General features: G+C 46.6%; 1 protein-coding gene across 1 annotated transcript; it reads right to left on the reverse strand.

Annotated features, from left to right (window-relative positions):
* Positions 1-1,234: 1,234 nt before the first annotated feature.
* Positions 1,235-18,841, reverse strand: LOC310693869 (uncharacterized protein; the record flags this gene model as incomplete). Its single annotated transcript, XM_083476251.1, has 5 exons — positions 1,235-2,215; positions 5,566-5,695; positions 7,806-7,995; positions 15,507-15,915; positions 18,781-18,841. 5 exons carry the CDS (start codon positions 18,839-18,841, stop codon positions 1,566-1,568), a joined length of 1,440 nt encoding a protein of 479 aa, XP_083332377.1. The 3' UTR covers positions 1,235-1,565.
* Positions 18,842-25,245: the final 6,404 nt, after the last annotated feature.

Below are 25,245 nucleotides of genomic sequence, written 5' to 3' on the forward strand. Positions count from 1 at the left end.
GAAGGCTGGGTGGCCATCTGTCAGGGATTCTTTACCCATGATTCCTGCATTGCAGGGGTTGGACTAGATGACCCTTGGGTGTAGTAGTAGTAGTAGTAGTAGTAGTAATAGTAATCTAATATTTGTCTCCCCAGCCACTCTGGGCGGTTTCCAACAAAGATTAAAAATACATTAAAATTGTTATGTACTGAAGTTCTCACCCTGGTCCAGCAGGGGGATACTGTAGATAGTTTTCACTCAGGTCCATGTATGCAAATAAGGGATTGAAAGTGACATCCAGTGATTGGATAGTTACAGAAAGTGGTTACTGTTGCGTTCTAGTGGAGCTCTATATAAGCAGGCTGGCTGAACCCTTCAGCTCAGTTCTGTTCTGGCCTGTGAATAAACAAGAGCTGTTTGAAGAATCGCTGTGTCGTCTGATATGTTCACCCACAACTTAACAAAAATGTCACACATTAAAAGCTTCCAACTCTGCAATTCTTTGATTCTAGGAGGGAGGTATCCCTCAGCCCCCCCCCCCCCCAGGATCTTGTCATATTAGGGTAACTTGGCAACATTCTGGCTTGTGGATAAACAATCACAGAATCAGAACTGTAGAGTTGGAATGTACCTCCAAGGTCATCTAGGCCAGGCACCCCCAACCTGTGGCCCTCCAGATGTTTTGGCCTACAACTCCCATGATCCCTAGCTAACAGGACCAGTGGTCAGGGATGATGGGAATTGTAGTCCCAAAACATCTGGAGGGCCGCAGGTTGGGGACGCCTGATCTAGTCCAACCCCCTGCGATGCAGGAATCACCATCCTACACATGGCAGGTGCTCCTATTCTGTTGGCAATCTAGCACCCAGAAAAGGTGTCAGGCTGGGGCCAATCAAATCAGGAATGAAAGGCCATCTCATGACCCCAGAATCAGGCCGTCAACCGGATCAGGAGTGTTCGCAGGTATTCTTTGTTATGTACTGAAGTTCTCACCCTGGGCCAGCAGGGGGATACTGTAGATAGTTATGCAAATGAAGGATCGAAAGTGACGTTCAGTGATTGGATAGTTTTAGAAAGTTGCTACAGTAACGTTGTACTGGAGCTCTATATAAGCAGGCTGACTGAGCCCTTCAGCTCAGTTCTGTTCTGGCCTCTGAATAAACAAGAGCAGTTTGAAGAATCACTGTGTCGTCTGATATGTTCACCCACAATGTAACATTCTTTATTAAACATGCACGCATAGATACAGGCAGCTTTTAGCAAGGAGGAGTGAACTTTGGCTGGTCTATATGCAAACATCCTTGGCTTATTTCTGGGAGCTTTCAGACTTTGGTTCGCTGGGCAGAACTGCATCCCAGCGACACAGAGCCCTGTTTTGCACCACGTGGCCATTCCATCACACAAGTCTGCCCAGGCAAGCGGCTTCTCTTTGGTTTGGGGATCAGGAAATTCTGCGCTGCTGACTTTGCAAGGAAACAAGACCTGAAGCTATGACTGATTTGGAGCGGAGAAGCAGCAGTTCAGCTGTGTTGGCAGGAAGGTGGAAGTTCTTCCACAAAGAAAGAAAGAGAAAGGAAGACCTTTGCTCAAACTTGAGGAGAGGGCATCGCCCACTCAGGTTTCCCACCAGCCACTGGCCTAAAACCAGGGCCAACAGTGTTTGGGACAGCTGCTGGCTGGAGGTTGCTGAGTTGCGAGGAGCGTTGCAGAGCTTTCCCTGCCACACAGGGACCCACAAACAGTTTGCCGCAGGACCTGGCCTCCACCAGTGCCAGCTCAGCCTTGACCCCAAGGCAGGCCTCGCCAAGGAGACGAGCGCCATGACAAACCTCCTGCTGTGCCTCTTCTTCCTCCCAAGATGACAGGGGAGAGTCAGGCTGGAACTCCAGCCCAGGAAAAGCTCCTCCTCCCGACTTCCTCGCGGGAGAGTCCATGGCCATCAGGAGGTGTTGTGCTTTGGGGGTGGCCAGCTGGCTTGGGAACAGCGCTCTCTCTTCCGAGGGCACGGCAGGTTGACCTCCCCGGTTGAAAAAGTGACTACTGGCAGCAGCAAAGCAAGGCGGATTGGAGAGCGGGTACTGCTGGGGTAGCCCTGGACAGAGCTGCCGGCCAGGGTGGGGGGCAAAGCCTGGGTGAGGGAGGGGTGTGGGGAACGCGGCCAGAGGTTGGCATTTCTCTTGGGCTCGGAAGCAGCAGCAGGAGTTGAAGATGCAAGAAGGTGAGATGGACCCAAGACCTGGAGAGGAAGAAAGGAAGGAAGGAAGAAGAAGAGTTTGGATTTGATGTCCTGCTTTATCACAGTTGGGATACTGCCGGGAAGACGGGGGCATCAGGCAGGCCTCCATCCGGCTCCAGCCACCGGCCGGCAGCCAGTCTTCCTTAGAACAGCATCAAACAGCGACAAGAGCCTCAGATACGTTTAGAAACCCGTGCACGCTCTGTCAGTAGAGTGTGTAAATCATCACACAGCAGATGAGTCAGACAGAGAAAAGTGCAAGCATATTTACAGCATTCATTCAGCATAGTTCAGGAACGAAGGAAAACATGTCTGCATCCCTTCGTCTCCGGCAAAACAGCAGTATAGCAAAAGCAACATACGACGGAAGTTCCCAGCAGACTGTGCTGGATGTGCTGCACATGTAAACAGGCATGTGATACACAACAGTCATGCCTGACCCTTTTAAGGAGTAATAGAACTACAGTGGTACCTCGGGTTAAGTACTTAATTCGTTCCAGAGGTCCATTCTTAACCTGAAACCGTTCTTAACCTGAAGCACCACTTTAGCTAAGGGGGCCTCCTGCTGCCGCCGCGCCACCAGAGCACGATTTCTTAACCCAAGGTACTATTTCTGGGTTAGCGGAGTCTGTAACCTGAAGCGTCTGTAACCTGAAGTGTCTGTAACCCGAGGTACCACTGTATATCCTAACAATCACTTACCCTAGGGAGTTTCAGAGCGGCTAACATTCTCCTTTCCCTTCCTCCCCCGCAACAAACCCTCTGTGAGGTGAGTGGGGCTGAGAGACTTCAAAGAAGTGTGACTGGCCCAAGGTCACCCAGCAGCTGCAGGTGGAGGAGCGGAGACGCGAACCCGGTTCACCAGATTACAAGACTACCGCTCTGAACCACTACACCACACTGGCTCCCACGGAAGGAAGGAAAGAAGGAAAGAAAAAGAAAACGAGAAAGGCACAGACCCCAGAACAGTTAAAAGCAAAAAAATGGCAAGTGACTTGGCTGGCTTTAGAAGAATTGTAGAATTGGAAGAGACCCAAAGTGTCAACTACGGAGGATTAGATCCATCATGAAGGGCCAGGCTGTCATCGGCTACTAGCCACAATGGCTTTGTTCCACCTCTACTGTCAGAGGTGTCCTGCCTGTGAATACGAGTTGCTGAATACGGGTCACAGGTGGGCAGGATGCTGCTCACGTCCAGCTTGCAGGCTTCCAAAGGCTGCCCATGGTGAGAACAAGGTGTTGGACTAGATGAGGCACTGGCCTGATCCAGCTCTCGTCTTAAGTGAAAAGGCATCTCCAGGCTTTTTTAAACGACTTGTCTATTTGTAACATTATTCTAAGGGCTGCAAACTTTAACTGATCTATCAACTAAAGACTAGTTCCCCCAGTTAATCTGGTGGGAGGTAATACTGTTTGATTAATACAAGCACATGCATTTGTGTCTAGGGGCCGCAGCTCAGTGGCTGAGCTTTGCGTGCACATTTAAATCAGCACTTTATTCAGAACCATGAGGACTAGAATCTTACTTTATTTTAAGGGGAACCACTGTCTCTCAACAGCAGAGCATTGGATTTACATGCAGAAGGTTCTAGGCTCCATCCCCAACATCTCCAGGTAAGGCTGAGAATGTCCCTTGCCTGAAACCTGCAGAATTACTGTGGCTTTATTGTTATTTTTTAAAAAAAACTTGTGTTTTGCTGTAATTCTTGTACACAGCCCGCCCCCCCCCTCCTCCCCATGATTTTGAAAGAGTGAAAAAAGATGCCAGCATCACTCAATTTCCATGGTGGAAAGGAGGTGGGACCAAAATGTGAGAAATTGTTGTTGTTGCTTGTTTGTTTGTTTTAAAGAGATGTTTTGACCACAGCAGGGATGCGGGTGGCGCTGTGGGTTAAACCACAGAGCCTAGGACTTGCGGATCAGAAGGTCGGCGGTTCCAATCCCCATAACAGGGTGAGCTCCCGTTGCTCAGTCCCTGCTCCTGCCAACCTAGCAGTTCGAAAGCACGTCAAAGTGCAAGCAGATAAATAGGTACCACTCCGGCGGGAAGGTAAACGGCTGCTCTAGTTCGCCAGAAGCGGCTTAGTCATGCTGGCCTCATGACCCGGAAGCTGTACCCTGGATCCCTCGGCCAATAAAGCGAGATGAGTGCTGCAACCCCAGAGTCGACCACGACTGGACCTAATAGTCAGGGGTCCCTTTACCTTTGACCACAGCAGGAAACTGAAGTTTGGAGGTGAAAGGGAAGGCGACTTAGCATGTCAGTGGCAAAGAGGGAAGTTAAAATTTCTCCGCGATCCTTCCATGCTGGACTTCCTATAATTTCAACTGGTAGGCTCTCCTGCCCATGGAAATGAGGCTGAAAGATCAAGCATAAACTGAGCCAGGAGAGGTTGGACCCAGAACCCACCGCTAGGGGGCGCATGAAGACCACAAGTCCAGTCCAGGGCCACCGACTGGTCACTCACAGGTCTCATTTGTTTGTGGTCCTTTCCTCGCTGACCTACTGAAAGAGCCACATGAGGTCACCTTGGAACAACTGACCCGCCAGCTAACAATTTGCCAATCCAAGCCGGCTGTTAAGCCTCCAAAAATATAATTCACTCTGATTCACAGCAGCTGATCTGGCTGAAATGTTACGTTATCACAGCCATTTACAAATGCTTTCAGATTAAAAATTGGGGGTTTTTTTACACTACTTTTGTTGGATATATATATATATATCCATGACCAATTCTGCAATCTTTTCAGAAGGTTGTTTTTATCTGCCTGTAGAATTGCATTGTTTCAGTCATGATTTGTTTACTGCCTTGGGCTCGTTTGGAGGAAGGGCGGGATAGAGATGAATTACTCAATTGAGTAATTAATGCCCCTGTCGTCCTAAATAAATACTTTTTTAAAAACTGGACTTTCTTTTCCCTTTTTTAAAAAATAAACAATGCTTGATTGCTAAAAAAAAACCCCAACCAACCTCAAAGCAGTTTACAAAAACAATATAAAACAATAAAATTATCAATAAGAAAAACTATCAACAATTTAAGGTTTTCAAAAAGTTAAAGTAACAATAAACTAAAAAACAGATTCTTTTGTTATTTAAAGTGGTGACTTTAGACTTTAGGATGAGCTGGAAAACAAAACAAAGCAAGTCCTTGCCTGGCACTAAAAACAATGACAAGGCTGGCACCAGGCGGGCCTCACTAGGGAGAGCATTCTGTAAATGGCGTGTGTATGTGAGTGGGCCACTACAGAGAAGGCCCTGTTCTCTCATCACACCACCTTCTTGACTTCCCTCAATCTCAGGGTCCATGTATCAAAGGGGCCCCTGCCTTTGTAACACATTGCACACTTACAAGGGCTGGCAGCCATTGCTCCCATCTTCTCCCTGGGGTCCTCTGGGTCAAGTGTCAGGTCATGGGCGCACCTGTGGAAGGCCAGGTGGTCAGGGCAGGTCCTTCGGCCAAACATCATATTCTGTAAGAGCTGGAAAGGAAAGAGGGAAGGGCCGCAGGACAGTGTTTAAAGGGATCTCCAAGTATTTTTTATTTTAAAATGGATACAGACCGCCTCTTATTCAAAAAATGCATTTCAGGGTGGTGTAGAAAGAAATTTAAAATTAAAACAACAACAACAACACATCACAACGCTGTCCAAGAATACAATATTGGAGGGATTTTAAAATAAATAAATAAATAAATAAATAAATAAATAAATAAATAATCTTTAAATTGAGCCAGTGTGGTGGTTAGCGTGTCAGCAAGGTTCAAATCCCTTCTTGGCGTTGTAGCCCACTAGTTGACATGGGCCAGTCACTGCCTCTCAGCCTAACCTGCCTCGCAAGGTTGTCGTGGGGATTAAATGGGCGGAAGGGGAACCACACACACCACCTTGAGCTCCTCATGTAGGAAAGGTGGGATCTAAATGCAATAAATAAAGAAATAATATGAATTAAAATACCACCATCATCATCTGAAATTGATGGGGCAAATAGAAAGGTTTGCGCCTGTCGCGGAAAAGGACGCAGTAGGTGTTGCCTAGGTGCAGCACTAGGTGTGAGTGTAAGTGGAGGGGGGAGTAGGCAGCCGGGGCACCACCACAGAGAAGGCCCCGCTCTCTTCTCATGTACCTACATGACAAACGTCTGCTGAAGGGCCTCCTGAGGGTGCTGAGGGGTCCTACTGTGCAGTTTGTGTAGAGAGGAATACTGTGGCTTTCAAGGCCCCTCCAGGCATCCTTACTTTGCACCTACAATGGAGGGGCCCTCGGGGTTTAAGGTCCATAAAGAGCAACACTCTAGAGGTCCCGGGCCCTAAGGAAGTCAGATGAGCCTCAACCAGAGCCAGGGCCTTTTCAGCACTGGCCCCAACTTGATGGAACGCTCTGTCTCCTGAGACCAGGGCCCTGCAGGATCTGATTTCTTTCCGCAGGGCCTGCAAGACAGAGTTGTTCCGCCTGGCCTTTGCCTTGGAATCAACTTGATCTCCTTCCCCTCTTTCCTTTTTCCTTTCTCCTCCTGTGATGGAACTCCTACTTGGGGACTTCCCCGGCTTTTTTTTCTAGCCCACGTAGGACCAGTCTGGATAGTTGGCCTTGGTGAAGACTTGACGTTTTCATCCCCAAAAAGTTTTTGATTTGAGTTTCTACTGAAATGAGGCTGCATTTTAATGTTGTATTTTAATCTTCTTTTTAAGTTGTAATTTAATCAATTGTTTTTATACCTGGTGTTAGCCGCCCTGAGCCCGGTCTTGGCTGGGAAGGGCGGGGTATAAATAATTTTTCTTCTTCTTCTTATTATTATTTGTAGGGATGATCGCTGGGTCCGGGGCGCACTCCCCACCCGCAGGCAGCCTCAGCCTGCCTGCACGTGTGACCTTGGGGTGTGGGGCACACTCCCCCTCACAGACAAAGCCACAGCTGTCTGAACATCATGCCCTCTGTCTAAACTTTTGCGGTCTCAGTAGTCAGCGGTGTCCTGTCTGTAACCTTTGTCTCTGAGACCATTTGTCTCCTTCGTCATACACTATGCAAGGGGAAAATGACGCGGTGGAAACAGGTGCCAAAATTACTTTGTACTACCCCACGATCTCGGGACTGGAAGATGTGTAAAGGTCACAGCCCAAAATGTATCTGCCTGGGTTTGCATATTTGTGTCAATAAAAGGAGCCTCCACGGAGCTGGCCGGCAGCTTGCTTGCAGCTTACCTGTGCGCAACTCACCTGCATTATCAACTCCTGCCTCCTGTCCCTCACTTCAATTATTATTAAAAAAATTCCTTCCAGTAGCACCTTGAAGACCAACTAAGTTAGTTCTTGGTATGAGCTTTCGTGTGCATGCACACTTCTTCAGATACACAGTGCATGCACACGAAAGCTCATACCAAGAACTAACTTAGTTGGTCTTTAAGGTGCTACTGGAAGGAATTTTTTTATTTTGACTATGGCAGACCAACACGGCTACCTATCTGTAACTTCAATTATTATTATTAGTATTAGTATTATTTAACATGGAATGCATTTCCATGGAAAATAAGACTCTCCGTGTGGAGGGGCCACTGCCAGAGGAGGCGGTATTCCACACAGCTGCCAGAGCCCACCTCTGTCTGCGCACTGAGACTCCCACCACCACGAGGCCGGTACATCCTGGCCGCCCCCATCCACACCGGCCGAGGAGGAGGCTGGACGCCCCACAGCGGGTAGTTGATGAAGATCAGCTTGCTGAAGTTGAACCTGTAGGTGAACCTCTTGCCTTTCGTCTTGTGGAGGATGTGCTTGTTGTAATAATACCTGCGAAGAAGGAGGAGAAAGGAGAACCGACGTAAGAAAGTAAGATGAGCTCGGCTGCTGGATCAGAACCTTCTTCTCACAGTGGCCAACCGGAAGCCGCAATGGGAGACCTCAGAAGAGGGTTAGATAATCGCCCAGGAACAAAGCAGACAAATGTTCCACCTAAACATTAGGAAGAACTTCCTGACAGTAAGAGCTGTTCGACAGTGGAATTTGCTGCCAAGGAGTGTGGTGGAGTCTCCTTCTTTGGAGGTCTTTAAGCAGAGGCTTGACAACCATATGTCAGGAGTGCTCTGATGGTGTTTCCTGCTTGGCAGGGGGTTGGACTCGATGGCCCTGGTGGTCTCTTCCAACTCTATGATTCTAAAGAAAAAGATGGGCAAATTGTCCTGGAAACTCACATGCTTCAAAAAAGCCCACCCAACGCTTCCTAACCAGCCAGTATAGGTGAGTGAGTAACCTGAGGTGAGCCAATGGCCACTGCCACCTGAGATTTGTTGTCATCAACGGGCAACAGCCACCATGCACTTTGCTGGAAATCAAGCATCATCATCATCATCATCATCATCATCATCAATAATCACTTGTTTGCCATCCAAATCAACTTACAACTAAAATATGAAGAATGGTTGCGGCAGCTGGGTCTGTTCAGCCTGGAGAAGAGAAGACTGACAGGTGACATGATAGCCATCTTAAAACACGTGACAGGGGGAAGATGGACCAAGCTTGTTCCTGCTGCTCCAGAGGGGAGGAGCCCAAGAAAGGCGATTCAAATGGCAAGAAACATCAGGAAGAACTTTCCCACAGTCGTCCCACAATGGAACGGGCTCCCTTGGAAGCTACTGGCAAGTTTTTAAACAGAGGTTGAGTGGCCTCAGCCTTCTTTGGCTGTGGTTCCCGCATTGCAGGGGGCTGGACTAGATGGCCTTTGAGGTCCCCCCCAACACCCCCGTTCCATTATTCTATATCCATTCCCATCAAATCCAAGATGGCAACACCCAAGAGGCTCACAGAAGAAACAGCTCCTCCTGCTCTAACCCACCCTAAGAACATGGTTGTCGGACGCGGTGTAAATAAAGTGCCCTAATGAGAGCAGGGGATGCAGGTGGCACTGTAGGTTAAGCCACAGAGCCTAGGACTTACTGATCAGAAGGTTGGCGGTTCGAATCCCCGTGACGGGGTGAGCTCCCATTACTCAGTCCCTGCTCCTGCCAACCTAGCAGTTCGAAAGCATATCTAGGTGCGGACTTCCGGTCGGTGCCAGCGCTTAATGGCGGTCCTAGCTCCGAGCTCCGGAGAAGGACTGCTTCGCAAGTTCGGGTCTTACCCGCTACGGCAAGCGGGGGACCCCTAAAATCCCAGGCGCTGAAGCCTGAGAACAAGGAGACTCGGTGGGCACCTTTGCGCCCCCCGGTACCGTGAAAGAGCCTTTTTAAAGGCTACGGATCGACATCGGGAGAGAGCGCGGTGCTGAGAGTCGCTACCCAGCCTGCGAAGTGAAGCCGCGTCGCCATAAGCGGAGAGCGCCGATTCCTTCCTGAAAAGAAAATTTGGACTGAATTCCCGTGAGTAAGAGCTGAAAAATAATCGGGACCCTTTAAATTTTAAAAATTGGGCTAAAAACGGGGGAGATTTAAACAAAGGAAGTCTGCCTCCCCCCGACTGCATGAAAGCGAAAGCAACGGAGCTCTAAACCTGCATCCGTTTAAACCTGCTCTTTGATCAGCTAAACCGGACATTTAGACCTTTGATCTCCCCTCTAGCTAGCAGGGCAGAGGGGAGGTGAATTTGATCAATAACTGCATGATCTATTGGAAGTAAAAAACCTCTGCTGTCTCACCCATCTGAAAGCATGAAACGGTCTGCCTTCTTAGCACACTGAACTGACTTTTCCCTGTGAAGTGATACTTTGATATAAAGTTTCCACAGTGCCTGGTTACTGTATAATACAAGAAGAAACAGCACAAATTGGGCAACTGTGGCAATTTGAAGTTACAAGTTCTTAGTAACATTGACTTTGACTGTGTTAATCTCCTTTTTTACATCTTGGACAGTCTCCTTTGTTTTCGTATTTGGAAATTTTGTTCTATGGCCATTTTGATTTGCTCCCTCTAGAGGATAAAGTGAAGTCCGGCACGGCCTAAGACAGTGGAATTTTCCAAGGGAGAATAAATCCCGTGGGAATTGACCTTGACATGAGTGGCTCACAAGAAGAGATAGTTACAAGAGCCAAGACCAAGCAACAACAACAACAACAGCTGCAGCAGCAACAGGTAAAGAAAAGAGGCTCAATCTCAGGCGCAACAGCCGGATCAGCAGGAACAACAGGACAAGACAAAGGAACAGCCGTTTCTATGGAAGCTGTGACAGACGCCCTGCTCAAGATAAACCAAACTCTGGAGTCTTTGACAAAACAGACTTCAGAGAATACACTAAAATTAACAGAAATTTCAGCAAGATTAAACCAGAATACAGAATCTATAAATAAATTGGTGGAGGAAAACGCCACCACGCGCCAAATTGCGGAAGATGCCAAAGCCACTGCGGGAGAGACACAGGAGAAATTAGAGCCGATTGCCAAGAAGGTCTATGAGCATGATGCAACTTTGGCCTTGTGGGAGTTACAGAGGAAAGAGAGAAACTTAAAATTAAGACTGATTCCGGAGAATGAAAGAGACAACCTTGTGGAATATTTGACACGGGAGTTTGCGGATTGCTGGGACCTTGAGGAAGACGAATTCAAAATTACGACTGCCTTTAGATTGGGTAAAAAGCAAGACAGAAAGACCCCGAGAGACTGTTTGATCACACTCAGATCCAAGGAGGAAAGAGACAAAATACTAGGATTACACTTTGAAAAGGCCTTGCAAATCGGAAATTCAGCTGTACAGATCTTCAAAGACATCCCAAAATACATTCTGGACTTAAGAAACTTCTACAAGGACTTAGCTCTTTTGCTAAAGAAAAATTCTATCCGCTTCAGGTGGGAATTCCCACAAGGACTGTCATTTGACTACAAGGCAAAGAAGGTGAAAATAAAGACAATTCAAGATAAAGATAAATTTTTGGCAAGATACCAGGAGGACCTACAGAAGGGGACTGTGGATGTACTTGCAGAACAGAGGAGAGCACTGGATATCCTGAATCTCTCGATCGGACAAAAACCACCACCATCAGAAGAAGAGCAACAACTTGGAGCTGTTGGAGGAGCCTCAGAAAAATAGCAAGATGGCTCTGCAATTCCTTAGTTGGAATTGTAATGGGCTCAATGGGCCTTTGAAGAGAAGACAAGTATTTCATATATTGAATAGAGAACAACTGGACTTGATATGCCTACAAGAAACTCACATAACCAGAGCCCACAGGAGATTACTTATAAATAAAAGGCTAGGACAAGAATTTATTTCATCAGACAAAGTTAAGAAGAGAGGAGTTGTAATATATGTGAAGGAGAAATGGGCTCCAAAAATGATATTCAAGGACGAACAAGGGAGATATCTGGCAGTGGAGATACAAATACAAGGAGAAAAACTTCTAGTGGTTGGAATTTATGCACCAAATGAAGGCAAATCTGACTTCTTTAAGAGACTCCATGAAACCCTCACTGACTATCTGGATTACAATATGATAATCATGGGAGACATGAATGGCGTGGTCTCCACCAACATGGACAAGGCACAAAGACTAACAGTTAGCAAGGAAGGAAGACTCCCTAAGACTTTTTTCGAAATGACAGAAAATATGGACTTGATAGACATATGGAGAACAAGGAACCCTCTGGAGAGAGAGGGAACTTTCTTCTCCCAAGCAATGATGACCTGGACCAGAATCGATCAAATCTGGGTTACTAGTGGAATGGCCCCAAAGATCAAGAAAGTGGAAATCTGCCCAAAAACTTGCTCCGACCATAACGCCGTGAAGATGGAGATGAAACTCACAATAACTGGTCAATTTAGATGGAGAATGAATGACACCCTCTTTCGAGATAAGGAGATTCTCACGAAGGCCCAAAAGACCCTAAAAGACTATTTTGAAATAAATTTGAGGACCGACGTGGAGAAAAGAGTGATCTGGGACGCAAGTAAAGCGGTTATGAGAGGATTTTTGATTCAACAAAATTCAATAAAGAGGAAAAAACAAAATGAGAAAAAAGAGAAGATTTTGGAAATGATAAAGGAAGGAGAGAGAAAATTAAGAACAAAGCCAAAATCTCAGGACATTTTAAGAGAGATCAAGTTATATCAAACACAATATATGGAATTGATGAACCAAGAGATTGAATGGAAGATAAAGCAAATGAAGCAAAAGACTTTTGAATCAGCAAATAAATGTGGCAAACTTTTGGCATGGCAACTGAAGAAAAGGCAGAAACTAAATACAGTTACAAGCCTAGAGGTGGATGGAAAGAATATATCTAAACCTAATGAAATTAGAAATTGCTTTTTAAGTTATTTCAAAAAACTCTACACTCAAGGCCCGCAAAATGAAGAAGATATAGACAAATTCCTTGGAAAATATGGATTACAAAACATCTCTCATCAAAGTAAGATGGACTTGAACCAGAGAATCTCAGAACAAGAGATAGAGGCTGCCATTCAGAATATGCAACTGGGCAAATCTCCGGGACCAGATGGACTGACTTCCAGATACTACAAATCGCTGAAGGAATGGCTGACTCAACCACTAAGAGAAGTTTGTAATGAGATCCTTGAGGGAAAAAGGGCACCTGAATCGTGGAAAGAGGCATATATTTCACTCATACCAAAGTCAGAGACTGAAAAGACCCAACTCAAGAACTACCGCCCAATATCACTCCTTAATGTGGATTACAAAATTTTTGCAGACATTTTGGCAAAAAGATTTAAAAGAGTCTTGATGGAGAAGATTCATAAGGACCAAGCAGGTTTTCTCCCTAAAAGACACCTGGCAGACAATGTAAGGAATGTAATAGACATTCTGGAAAAGCTAGAGGTGAATATAAACACTAAAGCAGTATTGATTTTTGTGGACGCGGAGAAAGCCTTTGACAATATTTCTTGGAGTTTTATGAGGAAGAATCTTCATGGGATGGGGGTAGGCCAGGGTTTTGAGAATGGTATGGCTGCAATATATTCTGAACAAAAAGCTAAACTGATTGTAAACAATGTTGTGACTGAGGAACTTAAGATAGAAAAAGGAACACGACAGGGGTGCCCGATTTCCCCATTACTTTTTATTTCAGTTCTGGAGGTGTTGCTGAATATGATAAGAAATGACCAGCAGGTCAAAGGTGTGCAGGTCGGAGCTAAACATTATAAGTTAAGAGCGTTTGCAGATGACCTAGTATTGACTTTGCAAGAGCCAAACACTAGTACGAAAAAGGTTTTAGAAATAATACAACAGTTTGGCCAGGTAGCTGGATTTAAGTTGAACAAGCAAAAAACTAAAGTTTTAGGGAAAAACTTAACAGATATGGAAAAGGAGAAATTTCAAGAGGAAACAGGTTTGACTGTGGTAAAGAAGGTGAAATATCTAGGGGTTTACTTAACATCTAAGAATGTGAATTTGTATAAGGACAACTATGAAAAATGTTGGTCAGAAATTAAAAAAGATCTAGAAATATGGTCAAATTTGAAATTGTCAATGTTAGGCCGAATTGCAGTAATTAAAATGAATGTATTGCCTAGAATGTTATTTTTGTTTCAGACCTTGCAGATTCTTGACAAGATGGAATGTTTTAAGAGGTGGCACAAAGACATTTCGAAATTTGTCTGGCAGGGCAAAAAGCCCCGAATTAAATTTAAGATATTGACAGATGCTAAACAAAGAGGGGGTTTTGCCCTGCCGGACTTAAAATTGTACTATGAGGCAGCAGCTTTTTGCTGGCTGAAAGAATGGATGCTCCTCGAGAACACGGACATCTTGGATCTGGAAGGTTTCAATAATGCTTTTGGTTGGCATGCATATCTTTGGTATGATAAAGTCAACAGTGCCTTTAAAAATCACATTGTCAGAAAAGCATTGATTAATGTTTGGATAAGATATAAAGATCTATTGGAAAATAAAACCCCTAGATGGGTGTCACCAGTGGAGGCCAAAGCAGTGAAGAAACTCAATATGGAGGTCGGATGGCCGAAGTATTGGGAAATTTTAGAACAAGATGGAGATAAGTTCAAACTACAAAGTCAGGAGAAATTGAAGCATAAAGTAGAAAATTGGTTCCAATATCGTCAAATAATGGAATTTTTTAAACAGGACAGGAAAATCGGTTTCCAGGTGGAAAAATCAAAATTAGAAACCGAACTGTTAGAACCCAATACTAAGAATTTATCTAGAATGTACAACTTGCTGTTGAAATGGAACACACAGGATGAAACAGTTAAATCGGCGATGATTAAGTGGGCTCAGGATGTTGGACATAACATTATGTCAGCTGACTGGGAATGGTTATGGAACACCGGTATTAAATTTACGGCATGTAATGCCTTAAAGGAAAACATTATGAAAATGGTATACAGGTGGTACATGACCCCAGTCAAGCTGGCAAAAATCTATCATTTGCCCGATAATAAATGTTGGAAGTGTAAAGAGACTGAAGGTACCTTTTATCACCTTTGGTGGACATGCCCGAAGATTAAGGCCTTCTGGGAAATGATCTACAATGAAATGAAAAAGGTACTTAAATGTACCTTTCCTAAAAAACCAGAGGCCTTTCTCTTGGGCATTGTCGGCCAATTGGTGACAAAGAAAGATAGAATTTTTTTTATGTATGCCACAACAGCAGCAAGAATACTCATCGCAAAGTATTGGAAGACACAAGACTTACCCACTGTGGAAGAATGGCAGATGAAAGTGATGGACTATATGACACTGGCCGAGATGACAGGCAGAATCCGTGACCAACGAAAAGAGACGGTGGAAGAAGAGTGGAAAAAATTTAAAAGCTATCTTAAGGACTATTATAAACTTAATGAATGCTAAAATGTTGTGGTTTCCAGAAGCAAAAGGGTACAGGGATACAAGGCTAGACTATAAAAGAGGACTAAGATGATAGAGATTGGAAAGTAACAATTGGGAGTTGCTAGTTGAATTATGGACATTGGGATGCAGAGAGGGGGGGTATGGGGAAGTCCAAGAAAAGAGGTTTATGAAAATATGTTTGAAATTATACGTGTATGTTTGTCATTTTTAGTGTTTGTTTGTTTTTCCTAAAAATGTTGTAAAATCAATAAAAATTTTATAAAAAAAAAAAGAAAGCATATCTAGGTGCAAGTAGATAAATAGGTACCGGAGCAGGTGCCGGAGCAGGAAGGTAAACGGCGTTTCCATGCACTGCTCTGGTTCGCCAGAAGAGGCTTAGTCCTGCTGGCCACATGACCCGGAAACTGTACACCGGCTCCCTCGGCCAGTAAAGCGAGATGAGCGCCACAAGCCCAGAGTCAGGCACAACTGGACCTAATGGTCAGGGGTCCCTTTACCTTTACATGAGAACAGGATGCATTGCAAAGACCTGTGTTGGCTGCTCCCCTCACCTGAGGGCCCGGCTGAGCTTGTCGTAGTTCATCTGGGGCTTGCACTTCCTCCGGCCCCACAGCCGCGCCACCTCGTCGGGGTCCTTGATGACAAACTCCCCGTACTCCCCCTGCTGCCAGGCGATGACGTGCCGGAACTCCTCCTTCTGCAGCAGCTCCAGGATGAAGTGCCAGAGCTGGATCTGGCGGGAGCCCGGGCTGGACTCCGTCTTGTAGGCCCAGTCCGGGAAAGCCAGACCTGGACGCAAAGCAGAGGGAAAAACAACGAGGAAAGCTCTTGGACAGACTTGGGGCTGGCAGCCTCTCCCCCTCTTGCTCCACCCCAGAGCTGAGACACCCCCTCCGGGATGCCGCACTGCGTGAGCCCCTTCCTCATCCCACCCAACCCTCACCTGAGATCCAGTAGGAGCTGGGGAGAGAAGGGACCCCCTCAGGGATGCAGCCACAGTGCATCTTACCGACCTGTCAAGGGGCAAAAAAAGCATTAGGACAAGGATAAGCACTAAAACGCATTCCATTTATTAGTTTGGTAGCAAATGTCTTCCTCACAAAATGAACTAGGACGATCAAAGGGATAGAGTGGTTCCTCAACGAAGGAAGGCTGCTGCACAACATTAGGAAGAACGTTATGCTGGTAATTGTTGCTCAACAGTGGAATGGATTCCCTCAGAAGGTGGTGGATTCCCCTCCATTGAATGTTTTTAAACAGAGGTTGGATATCCATCTATCTGCCAGGGATTCTTGAGCTGTGATTCCTACAGTGCAGCGGGTTGGACTAAATGGCCCTTCTGGTCCCTAAAAAAAGCTAAAAGGTAAAGGACCCCTGACAGTTAAGTCCAGTCGTGGCCGACTCTGGGGTTGCGGCGCTCATCTCACTTTACAGGCCGAGGGAGCCGGTGTTTGTCCACAGACAGCTTTTCTGGGTCATGTTGCCAGTGTGACTAAGCCACTTCTGGCAAAACCAAAGCAGTGCATGGAAACCTTCCCGCCGGAGCGGTACCTATTTATCTCCTTGCACTTTGACGTGCTTTTGAACTGCTAGGTGGGCAGGAGCTGGAACCGAGCAACTGGAGCTCACCCTGTCACAGGCATTTGAACCGCCAACCTTCTGATCAGCAAGTCCTAGGCTCTGTGGTTTAACCCACAGCGCCACTCGCGTCCTTTTGTAATTGCCTTAGAGGTAGCTAAAAGGACAAATGGAAGTGGACAAATGATGTCACAGTGGAATTCCCCCCACCCCGCTGTGTGTGAGAGAGAGTTTTTCACCAGTGTAAGGAAAGAGCTACCAAGTTTCAGCCCAAACTGCAGTAAAACTTCAGAGTTCAGTAGTTTATGGGAAACCGTTTCGCCTGAACCGTTGGTGAAACTGAACAGGATTTCACCAACGAAGGGAGATGGCTGTTATTTGGCAAAAGCCAGTGTGAGACGTGAAGTTTGCTGTTGGGGTTTTAAGGAACCACGTGCTGGTTTGCAGAGGTGTCTCAGCCACCAAATCAGTGCCTAGACTCAAGTTTGAAGGACCGTGAAAACGCCAGAGATCAAGGATGTGTGGCTGAGGTGCAAGTGTTGTTGGACTCAGGGACGATGCAAGCCTTAGTTCCACAACATCCAGAGGGCAACACATTCCCGACAATCAGCAAGAGAGGTGAAAAGAACAGTACTGTGTAAGTTTCCAAGGCTTTTCTTTGTGTACTTCCTCCCAGAAGCCCCTCTAGGGCAGGAAGATTAAAAAAGCGCTGCGTGTTCAAGCAACACATCACCCTGGATTGGGGCCCGCAGTGTAACTTGCAAGGAATTCTGTTCCTCATGACCCTGGCCTTACAATATCCCCACAACAGCCAAGCCACAAAGTCCAACAGCAACAGGCCATGATCCTCTGGGACGTGACGAGGAACCCTCCAGCGCACCCCTCTTGGGAAGCATGGCAGCTTTGCCCCTGCCTAAAAACATTCCTGCTGTTAAGGTACAAGAAGGATGGAGGGGAAGTTTGGCTTGGCTGCTGTTTACATGTGATGGTGATCGTGTTGATTATTTATCTGAGTGTGAATCTTGCGAATCTTTGTGAGTCACTTACATCTTCCTAAAGCAAGACATGAAAGAAGCACAAACAAATCAACCGCAGCTATCCTTAAAAAATTCACACTTCTCTGAATTTTGCAGTGCTGTTCTCCAACACCCCCCCCAAAATCTGCACAAATATATGTATGTACAATGGAGAAGAAAGCATGAACAAAAACGTGTGTGTGCATGCAAAATCAGCATACCAAAATTGGGGGAATCACTTGCTAAAAGGTATATCTTTTTTAAAAAAATGTGTACTAAAGCAACAAGGGAATTCTTATTGAGATACCTTTTTTTAAAAAAAACAAAACGCAGTTGTGATTAAATGCGGCAAACTGAATTTAAGATTATAAAGATGATAGTACAGTGGTACGTCGGGTTACATACACTTCAGGTTACATACGCCTCAGGTTACAGACTCCGCTAACCCAGAAATAGTGCTTCAGGTTAAGAACTTTGCTTCAGGATGAGAACAGAAATCGTGCTCCGGCGGCGCGACGGCAGCAGGAGGCCCCATTAGCTAAAGTGGTGCTTCAGGTTAAGAACAGTTTCAGGTTAAGATCGGACCTCCAGAATGAATTAAGTACTTAACCCGAGGTACCACTATGTACAAAATGGGAAGATTTGCCCATCCCTCAGACTGACCCTGCAATGTAGGACACCAGTGGTGTCCTGGGGGGGGGGGGCGCATTCTCACTCCTTGCAAAAAGAAGGAGGAAACTCCAGATCTGGTTCAGGCGAGGCGCCAACGTGAGGAGGGACCGAGGGACCTCTGTGATCTTAGGAAGACATATCAGCCCACCTTGCTGCTCCCCGTTGCCAAGGGGGTTCCTGAGCCCTGTCTGCCCAGCGGACTTTTCGCAGACGGAACCAGCTTGCTTTTCCCTGCTCCACAGGCTGGAACCCAAACCGATGGACTCAAGTCAGAAGAAAGGAGATTCAGACGAACTACCAGGAAGAACCTTCCCAGGGTTAAGCGCCGTTCAGCAGTGGAACGCTCTCCCTCGGGAAGTCGTGGGCTCTCCTTCCACAGAGCTTGGTGGCCACCTGTCTTGGATGCTCTAGCTGAGATCCCTGCATTGCAGGGGGTTGGAATAGATGACCACCAGAGGTCCCTTGCAACTCTATGATTCTGTGAGACAGAAGTGCCCTATGGGGGATACGGGCATGGGAAGGGGCCGCATCCTGCACACTTGGTCTCCTTCTCACTTACCGTTTGCTTCCTCCGCCTCTGTGGTGTCCTGAGAGCTCTGGCCGGCCAGAAACCTCTGCATGTGAGGGTTTGGGGACAACCCACCTCCGTATATAAAGGAAAGGGAAAGGGGTTAATTTTTAAATCTTCTTACCCCTCTCCCTGCGAGGAGGAGGAGAAGGAGGAAGGGCCGTATTCAGTTGGAGCTCAAGGACAGAGATTTGCCTTCCTTCTGGGGGAATCGCTTTTGGGAGTGCAGGCTTTGAGTGGGGCGGGGGCAATCAATTAACTTGGCTTTTAAAGACCTAACAAACGTGGCCAAGGGCCAAGGTCACAGTTAGGCCCTAAATGGATTTTCTTGTCTTATTTAAAAAAACAGAACAACCCTGGGATTCATCTGCAGTTGACAAGGAGGGGTGGGAAATTAAAATTCTGGCTTGCTCAAGGCAGAATCTGCTATTCTGCATCCTCTCCAGCAAAGAAAGCGGTTTGTGCAAGCGCTGGGGGGCGGGGCGGGGGGGGGGCAATGGGGCCCGACTGACCTGTGGTGTCAGTGCCACAGGAGTCGACAACAAACACCCTAAACCAGGATCTGCTCTCAAGATCTGAAGGCCATCCTTAGGAAACGGTCCCCGCTCTTAATTCTTTGCCACCAGCAACCAGGACATTTCTGCGCTTCCCACACACAGTGCAGAAGGAGCAGGCAGGGCTGGCAACGGTGCTGGAAGCTCCCGAACCACAGTTAACATTTTATTGATTGATTGATTGATTGATTGATTGATTGGTTTATTATTCCGCCATTCACCCGAAAATCACGGGAGGGTGTGTGTTTCACAACAACAAAAACAAAACAAAATGACAACACAAAATGCATAACAACAAGAACAATAATAATAAAAACAAACCAAGACCCCACTTCCCACACCTGACACATGTGAGAGAGGGGGGGGGGGAATATCCATCTCTGCCATGTGCTACGGTCCTTACAGAACTGTGTTTTTGCAAACGCGAAACGGGCAAGGGTCAGAATATTTATACGCTTCTTTTAGAAGTCCTTAAGTGGGAACGCTGCCTGCACGGGTCGGAGGCAGTAAACCCTTCTGAATAATACCAGTTGCTAGAAGCCACAGGAGGGGAAAGGGCTGCTCCTGCGCTCAGCTTTCCTGTTGCAATAATAAAATTTAAGGTCTTATATATATAATAAATGTTCATAGATGTACCAACCAAGCACGTACATAGATCAGCACAGGAAGACTGCCCTGAAACCATTTTGACTCCCCAACGGACCAAATGTTTCTCTGCAAGGAGGGAGGAGGCAGAAAAAACCTTCCTTGTTACAGGAATTTAGAAATCACCATTTCAAAGGAGTGGGCAGACTACCAGGAAAGGCAATCAGATAAGGCATTATCAGATAACCTGGCAGACAGGAAAAACAACAACATTCAGATTTCTGTTGTAGATCGTCTTTTCTGTGATGTAGGTATGATGTTTGTGGGGGGTGGTCTTGGGTTACACCCCTTCTGTGATGTAGGTATGATGTTATGGAGGGGTGGTCTGGAGCTCCAGGGCGGGCAATTAAAAATGTCTCTATAAGGGCGGGCACACCTTTGTTCAGGGTCCTCCTCCCTCCTGCGTGTGAGGGGAGCACCCTGTTGCAACAGATCAATAAAGATCAAGCTTACTAGCTGCTTTGCTTCTCAATATTCTCTGCTTGGCCTCTGTCATTCTCTCCTATCGATAGGTAACCCACGTAAGGACTCTATACGGGCTCTTGTGTCCCCCATAAGGGAAAGGGGCAATTTTTGTTTACAACACTGTTTGCGTGTTTCCCAAAAGTTGGCCACCATGAGAACGCAATGCTGGATTAGATCAGCTCAGGCTCTTCTTATGTTCTTATTTCAGTATTTCTAGGGGTCCCCCTTATTTTTGGACTCGCCCACCCACTCTGAAGCCTTCCCACCCCCACGGGGAATTCTGATCTGGCTGATGAGAGGGTGGAGCGCCTTTTGCAAGAGTAAACTGCGCTCTCACTGCCCACTTTATCTCTGCCAAATCCAATCTCTCTCCCCCCCAAGCCCTTTGCAATCTTCTTAGCTTTTCCACCGGCGCCACCTCCCCCCCCCCAAGCTGGGCTTGGCCATTTCAACTGCATGCCACCCCCCAAAAAAAACCTTTAGCATCCACTGGGCAAGGAGGTCAAGGGCCTGTTTGTTTAAAACCCCTAATGCTATTAGCACAAGCGGATTACAAGACATCGGAACAGTCCGCAGGCCCCCTCCCACTCCTGGCGAGGAGGAGCAGGAGGAGATGGGGGGGCAGGAAGAGAGACAAGGCCCTCATCCTGCAGGGGGTGAACTTGGAAAGCTGACACTGGAACATGTTAGGGACTCCTCCAGAGGCATGGCAAAGCCCTAGCTGGCAATCTGAACACACAAAGAAGTGTGTGTGTGTGTGTGTGTGTGTGTGTGTGTGTGTGTGTGTGTATGAGAGAGAGCTGTAGTGGTAAGAGCAGGGGTAGTCCCGCTTGGACTCCTGCAATGCGCTCTACGTGGGGCTACCTTGGAAGGTGATCCGGAAACTACAACTAATCCAGAATGCGGCAGCTAGACTGGTGACTGGGAGCGGCCGCCGGGACCACATAAAACCAGTCTTGAAAGACCTACATTGGCTCCCAGTATGTTTCCGAGCACAATTCAAAGCGTTGGTGCTGACCTTGAATGCCCTAAATGACCTCGGTCCAGTATACCTGAAGGAGCATCTCCACCCCCATCAAGTTCAATTCAAATTTATGTTTGTTTGCTTGGTTTTGGGTTTGGTTTTTTTTTGTCCCCATAAAAATACTGTAAGACTTTTAGTGTGCGTTCTCCTAGTAGGCATATTATGTATGCGGTGCTCACCCTCCAGCATTTCTCCAATGCAAATAGGGAGGTCCCATTCCATAGTGATAATTTTACTATTTATACCCCCCCACACACATCTTACTGGGTTACCCCAGCTGCTTTGGGCGCCTCCAACATATAAAATAAAGCATCAAACATTAAAAGAACTTCCCTATACAGGATTACCTTCAGACGGCTCAAGGGTCAGATAACTCCACGCCATCTAAAATTTCTCCAATGAAAATAGAGACATCCTAAGGAAAAGTGGGGAAGCGGGTGGCGCTGTGGGTTAAACCACACAGCCTAGGACTTGCTGATCAAAAGGTTGGCGGTTCGAATCCCCACGACGGGGTGAGCTCCCGTTGCTCAGTCCCTGCTCCTGCCAACCTAGCAGTTCGAAAGCACGTCAAAGTAGATAAATAGGTACCACTCTGGTGGGAAGGTAAACGGCATTTCCGTGCGCTGCTCTGGTTCGCCAGAAACGGCTTAGTCATGCTGGCCACATGACCCAGAAGCTGTACACCGGCTCCCTTGGCCAATAAAGCGAGATGAGCGCCGCAACCGCAGAGTCGGCCACGACTGGACCTAATGGTCAGGGGTCCCTTTACCTTTACCTTTAAGGAAAAGTGGGTAACAATCTGGCACATCTGGGATGGGGAATGATCCTGCAAGGATGCCACACAACAGCCCCAGGACTATCTCCCATCGCATGGGAAACAGAACTTGCAGATTTTGCCGCTCTGGAGTCCAAACCAAGCTCACAAGAACACGTTTGTTGCAGGGCAGAGATCAATAGTGTTGGGGTGGAAAACAAGACAGTCCCCTTGGCGCGATTTTCTGTATTTTTCTGTCTCTCCCTCAACCCTGCAAACTCCTCTTATTCTCTCCAAAGAACCCTTCATTTCCCTTATTCGAGTCTCTGGGGAATGTGGTATTTAAAAGGCTCCTGGCAATAGGAAACCCTAAACGACTGGTTGTGTGTGTGTGTGTGTGAGAGAGAGAGAGAGAGAGAGAGAGAGAGGATGGGGGAAGAAGGTTACACTGGAAGGTCAAAGCGCACAGGGATCAAAATGGCCCATTTAGGGGCAAGATATCACTGTCCGCCATCCTAATAACACACAGACACTACCAGGAGCGTGCAAGACGGAAAACCAATGGGAAACCTCAAAAGTGCTACCAATAAGTGCCTTTTTATTTTTTTATTTTTTAGGGGTGAGGGGTATAACCAGCACTCGGAGCCTTCCACATGTCCAACAAAGGGGGAGAGTTCAGCCACTCAAGAAGCCCAGCTTTTGAGTTTTGTTTTAAGGACAAGTTGCTGGCCCTCAAGCTCACAGGGACAAGCTTGAAATGATGTGGGTTGAAGGCCCCCAGCAGAGGTGTAGGAATAGTAAAATTATCATTATGGAATGGGACCCTCCCTATTTTCACTGGAGAAATGTTGGAGGGTGTGCACCGCATACATAATATTCATTTATTATTATTATTTTGCCTGGAAAAACAGTTTTACGTTATTTCGTATTTTCTTACAAAGGAATGTGGATTATGGACCTCTGATAACAAGGAGGCGACTGTGGACAGAAATCTACTGAAATCTACAGGATGGATTGTGTTTTGGTTCCACTGAATTGAAATTTCAGCCTTCATGACATATGAAAACGGCCAAGGGAACAGTTATTTTCGTGGAGGAGGGTCAAGAGATTAACTGATATGCATGAAATTTCAGATATAGCTATATAATCCCTGGTGTAGTAAGATAAGACCTTTGGAGCAGGCATTAAAAAAAAAAGTTTTTTATGAACCACCCTAGTAGGGCAGTAATTGTTCCTTTTTGACACCCCTCTCCATGATGGAGCCTGGGGCGACCCACCCCCCCACCCCCTTCCTACGCCCCTGACCCAAAGTCAAACTTGGGCCCAGTAAGATTTTCGGGGGGGGGCAGTTTAATTGCCCAGCAATGTTCCTGAGGCCCCAACCTGCCTCAAAGAATAATCACATGCAATGTTGCTTTCATTTGCATAATGAACTCAGATATTCTTGAGTTTCCTCAACACAGAATTTTGTGCTGCCTATTCAGGGGGGGGGGGGGCGATGTCTTTATGTTGTTGCCTGTTCAGCGCAAAGCAGAAACCAGCCCAATAATTCTTCCTGTCCCTGAGTTCTGCAACCCGGAATGGCTGCGGCTGTTTCAGGAGCAAGACCAGACTGTTCCTCATGGCAGAAACTAGGCACAAAGCAAGAGGCAACCAGAATCGGGTCCTCTTTGCACCGGTTCTTTGCAAAGGGGTGCAGACGGGTCATTTCAGACCTTGGACTTAATAACAGTCTTTTGTGGAAGTTCAGATGGAGGAGAAATTTGGTTCAGTTCCCATTTACAGGCAAAGCAACACCAATCCACACTTCCGAAAGATCCATTCTCCAGCAAAGTAATGTGCGCAGAAAATGCATATTATATTGGTTTTGGGGGGAAATAAATAAAAGTATCTCTCTTAGTGAAAAGTGTTTGCAATATTCATGTACAGTGGTACCTCGGTTTAAGTACTTAATTCGTTCTGGAGGTCTGTTCTTAACCTGAAACTGTTCTTAACCTGAAGCACCACTTTAGCTAATGGGGCCTCCTGCTGCCACTGCGCCGCCAGAGCACGATTTCTGTTCTCATCCTGAAGCAAAGTTCTTAACCTGAAGCAATATTTCTGGGTTAGCAGAGTCTGTAACCTGAGGCGTCTGTAACCTGAAGCGTATGTAACCCGAGGTACCACTGTATATATTAGGAGATCTTCAGCAGTGATTTTACATGAGTACTTAAAACACACTCATTCCCAAACAGATGTGGAAATGTGGAGAGCTAAGACTGGAAACAGAGAGAAACCAGGAACCACCAGCAATTTTCGAGTGGCCCATGGGGGAAAACATTAGGGGACCACTGCCCAGGTTGCACCCAACAAACTTCTACTCAGAGTAGACCCATATAAATCAACGACCGTAAAGTTAGCCATGTCTGTTAACTTCAGCGAGTTTGCAAAGACCAGCAACTGGATGTACAATCTGCCCCCCTACATGTGCCTGGCTCACCCCAGCCTGAAATATTTCCGGGAAGGAAGAAGATCTTAAGATAATGTCCCTGTCAGAGGCACTGAAGGCTGCTGCTGGTTTTGAAAAAGACCACCGTGGAAAAACGAGGCTTGAAGGCTCCACCACCTTCCTTCTGCTGGTATCTGAACAGAAACGGCTGCCTGCCTGAGTTCACCCAGCTGAGCGGCCGCGTCCGTCTTTGCTCTCTGGCACACCTTTTGAAAGGCAAGCACATTGCCATGCTGAGCACTTTTTGGTCACGAGAAGAGATGTCCCTTTCCACACCACTCTGGTGTTTGCTCAGAGCCCCATCAGCCCTAATATCCTGGCAACATCCAGGATGAGAGGGATCTATCCTGGAAAAAAGCACCGTATTTTTCACTCTATAAGACGCAGCAGACCACAAGACGCACCTAGTTTTTGGAGGAGGAAAACAAGAAAAAAAATATTCTGAATCTCAGAAGCCAGAACAGCAAGAGGATTTGCTGTGCAGTGAAAGCAGCAATCCCTCTTGCTGTTCTGGCTTCTGGGATAG

The sequence above is a fragment of the Podarcis liolepis genome, assembly GCF_965112155.1.
Source record: "Podarcis liolepis genome assembly, chromosome: 15".
NCBI lineage: Eukaryota > Metazoa > Chordata > Lepidosauria > Squamata > Lacertidae > Podarcis > Podarcis liolepis.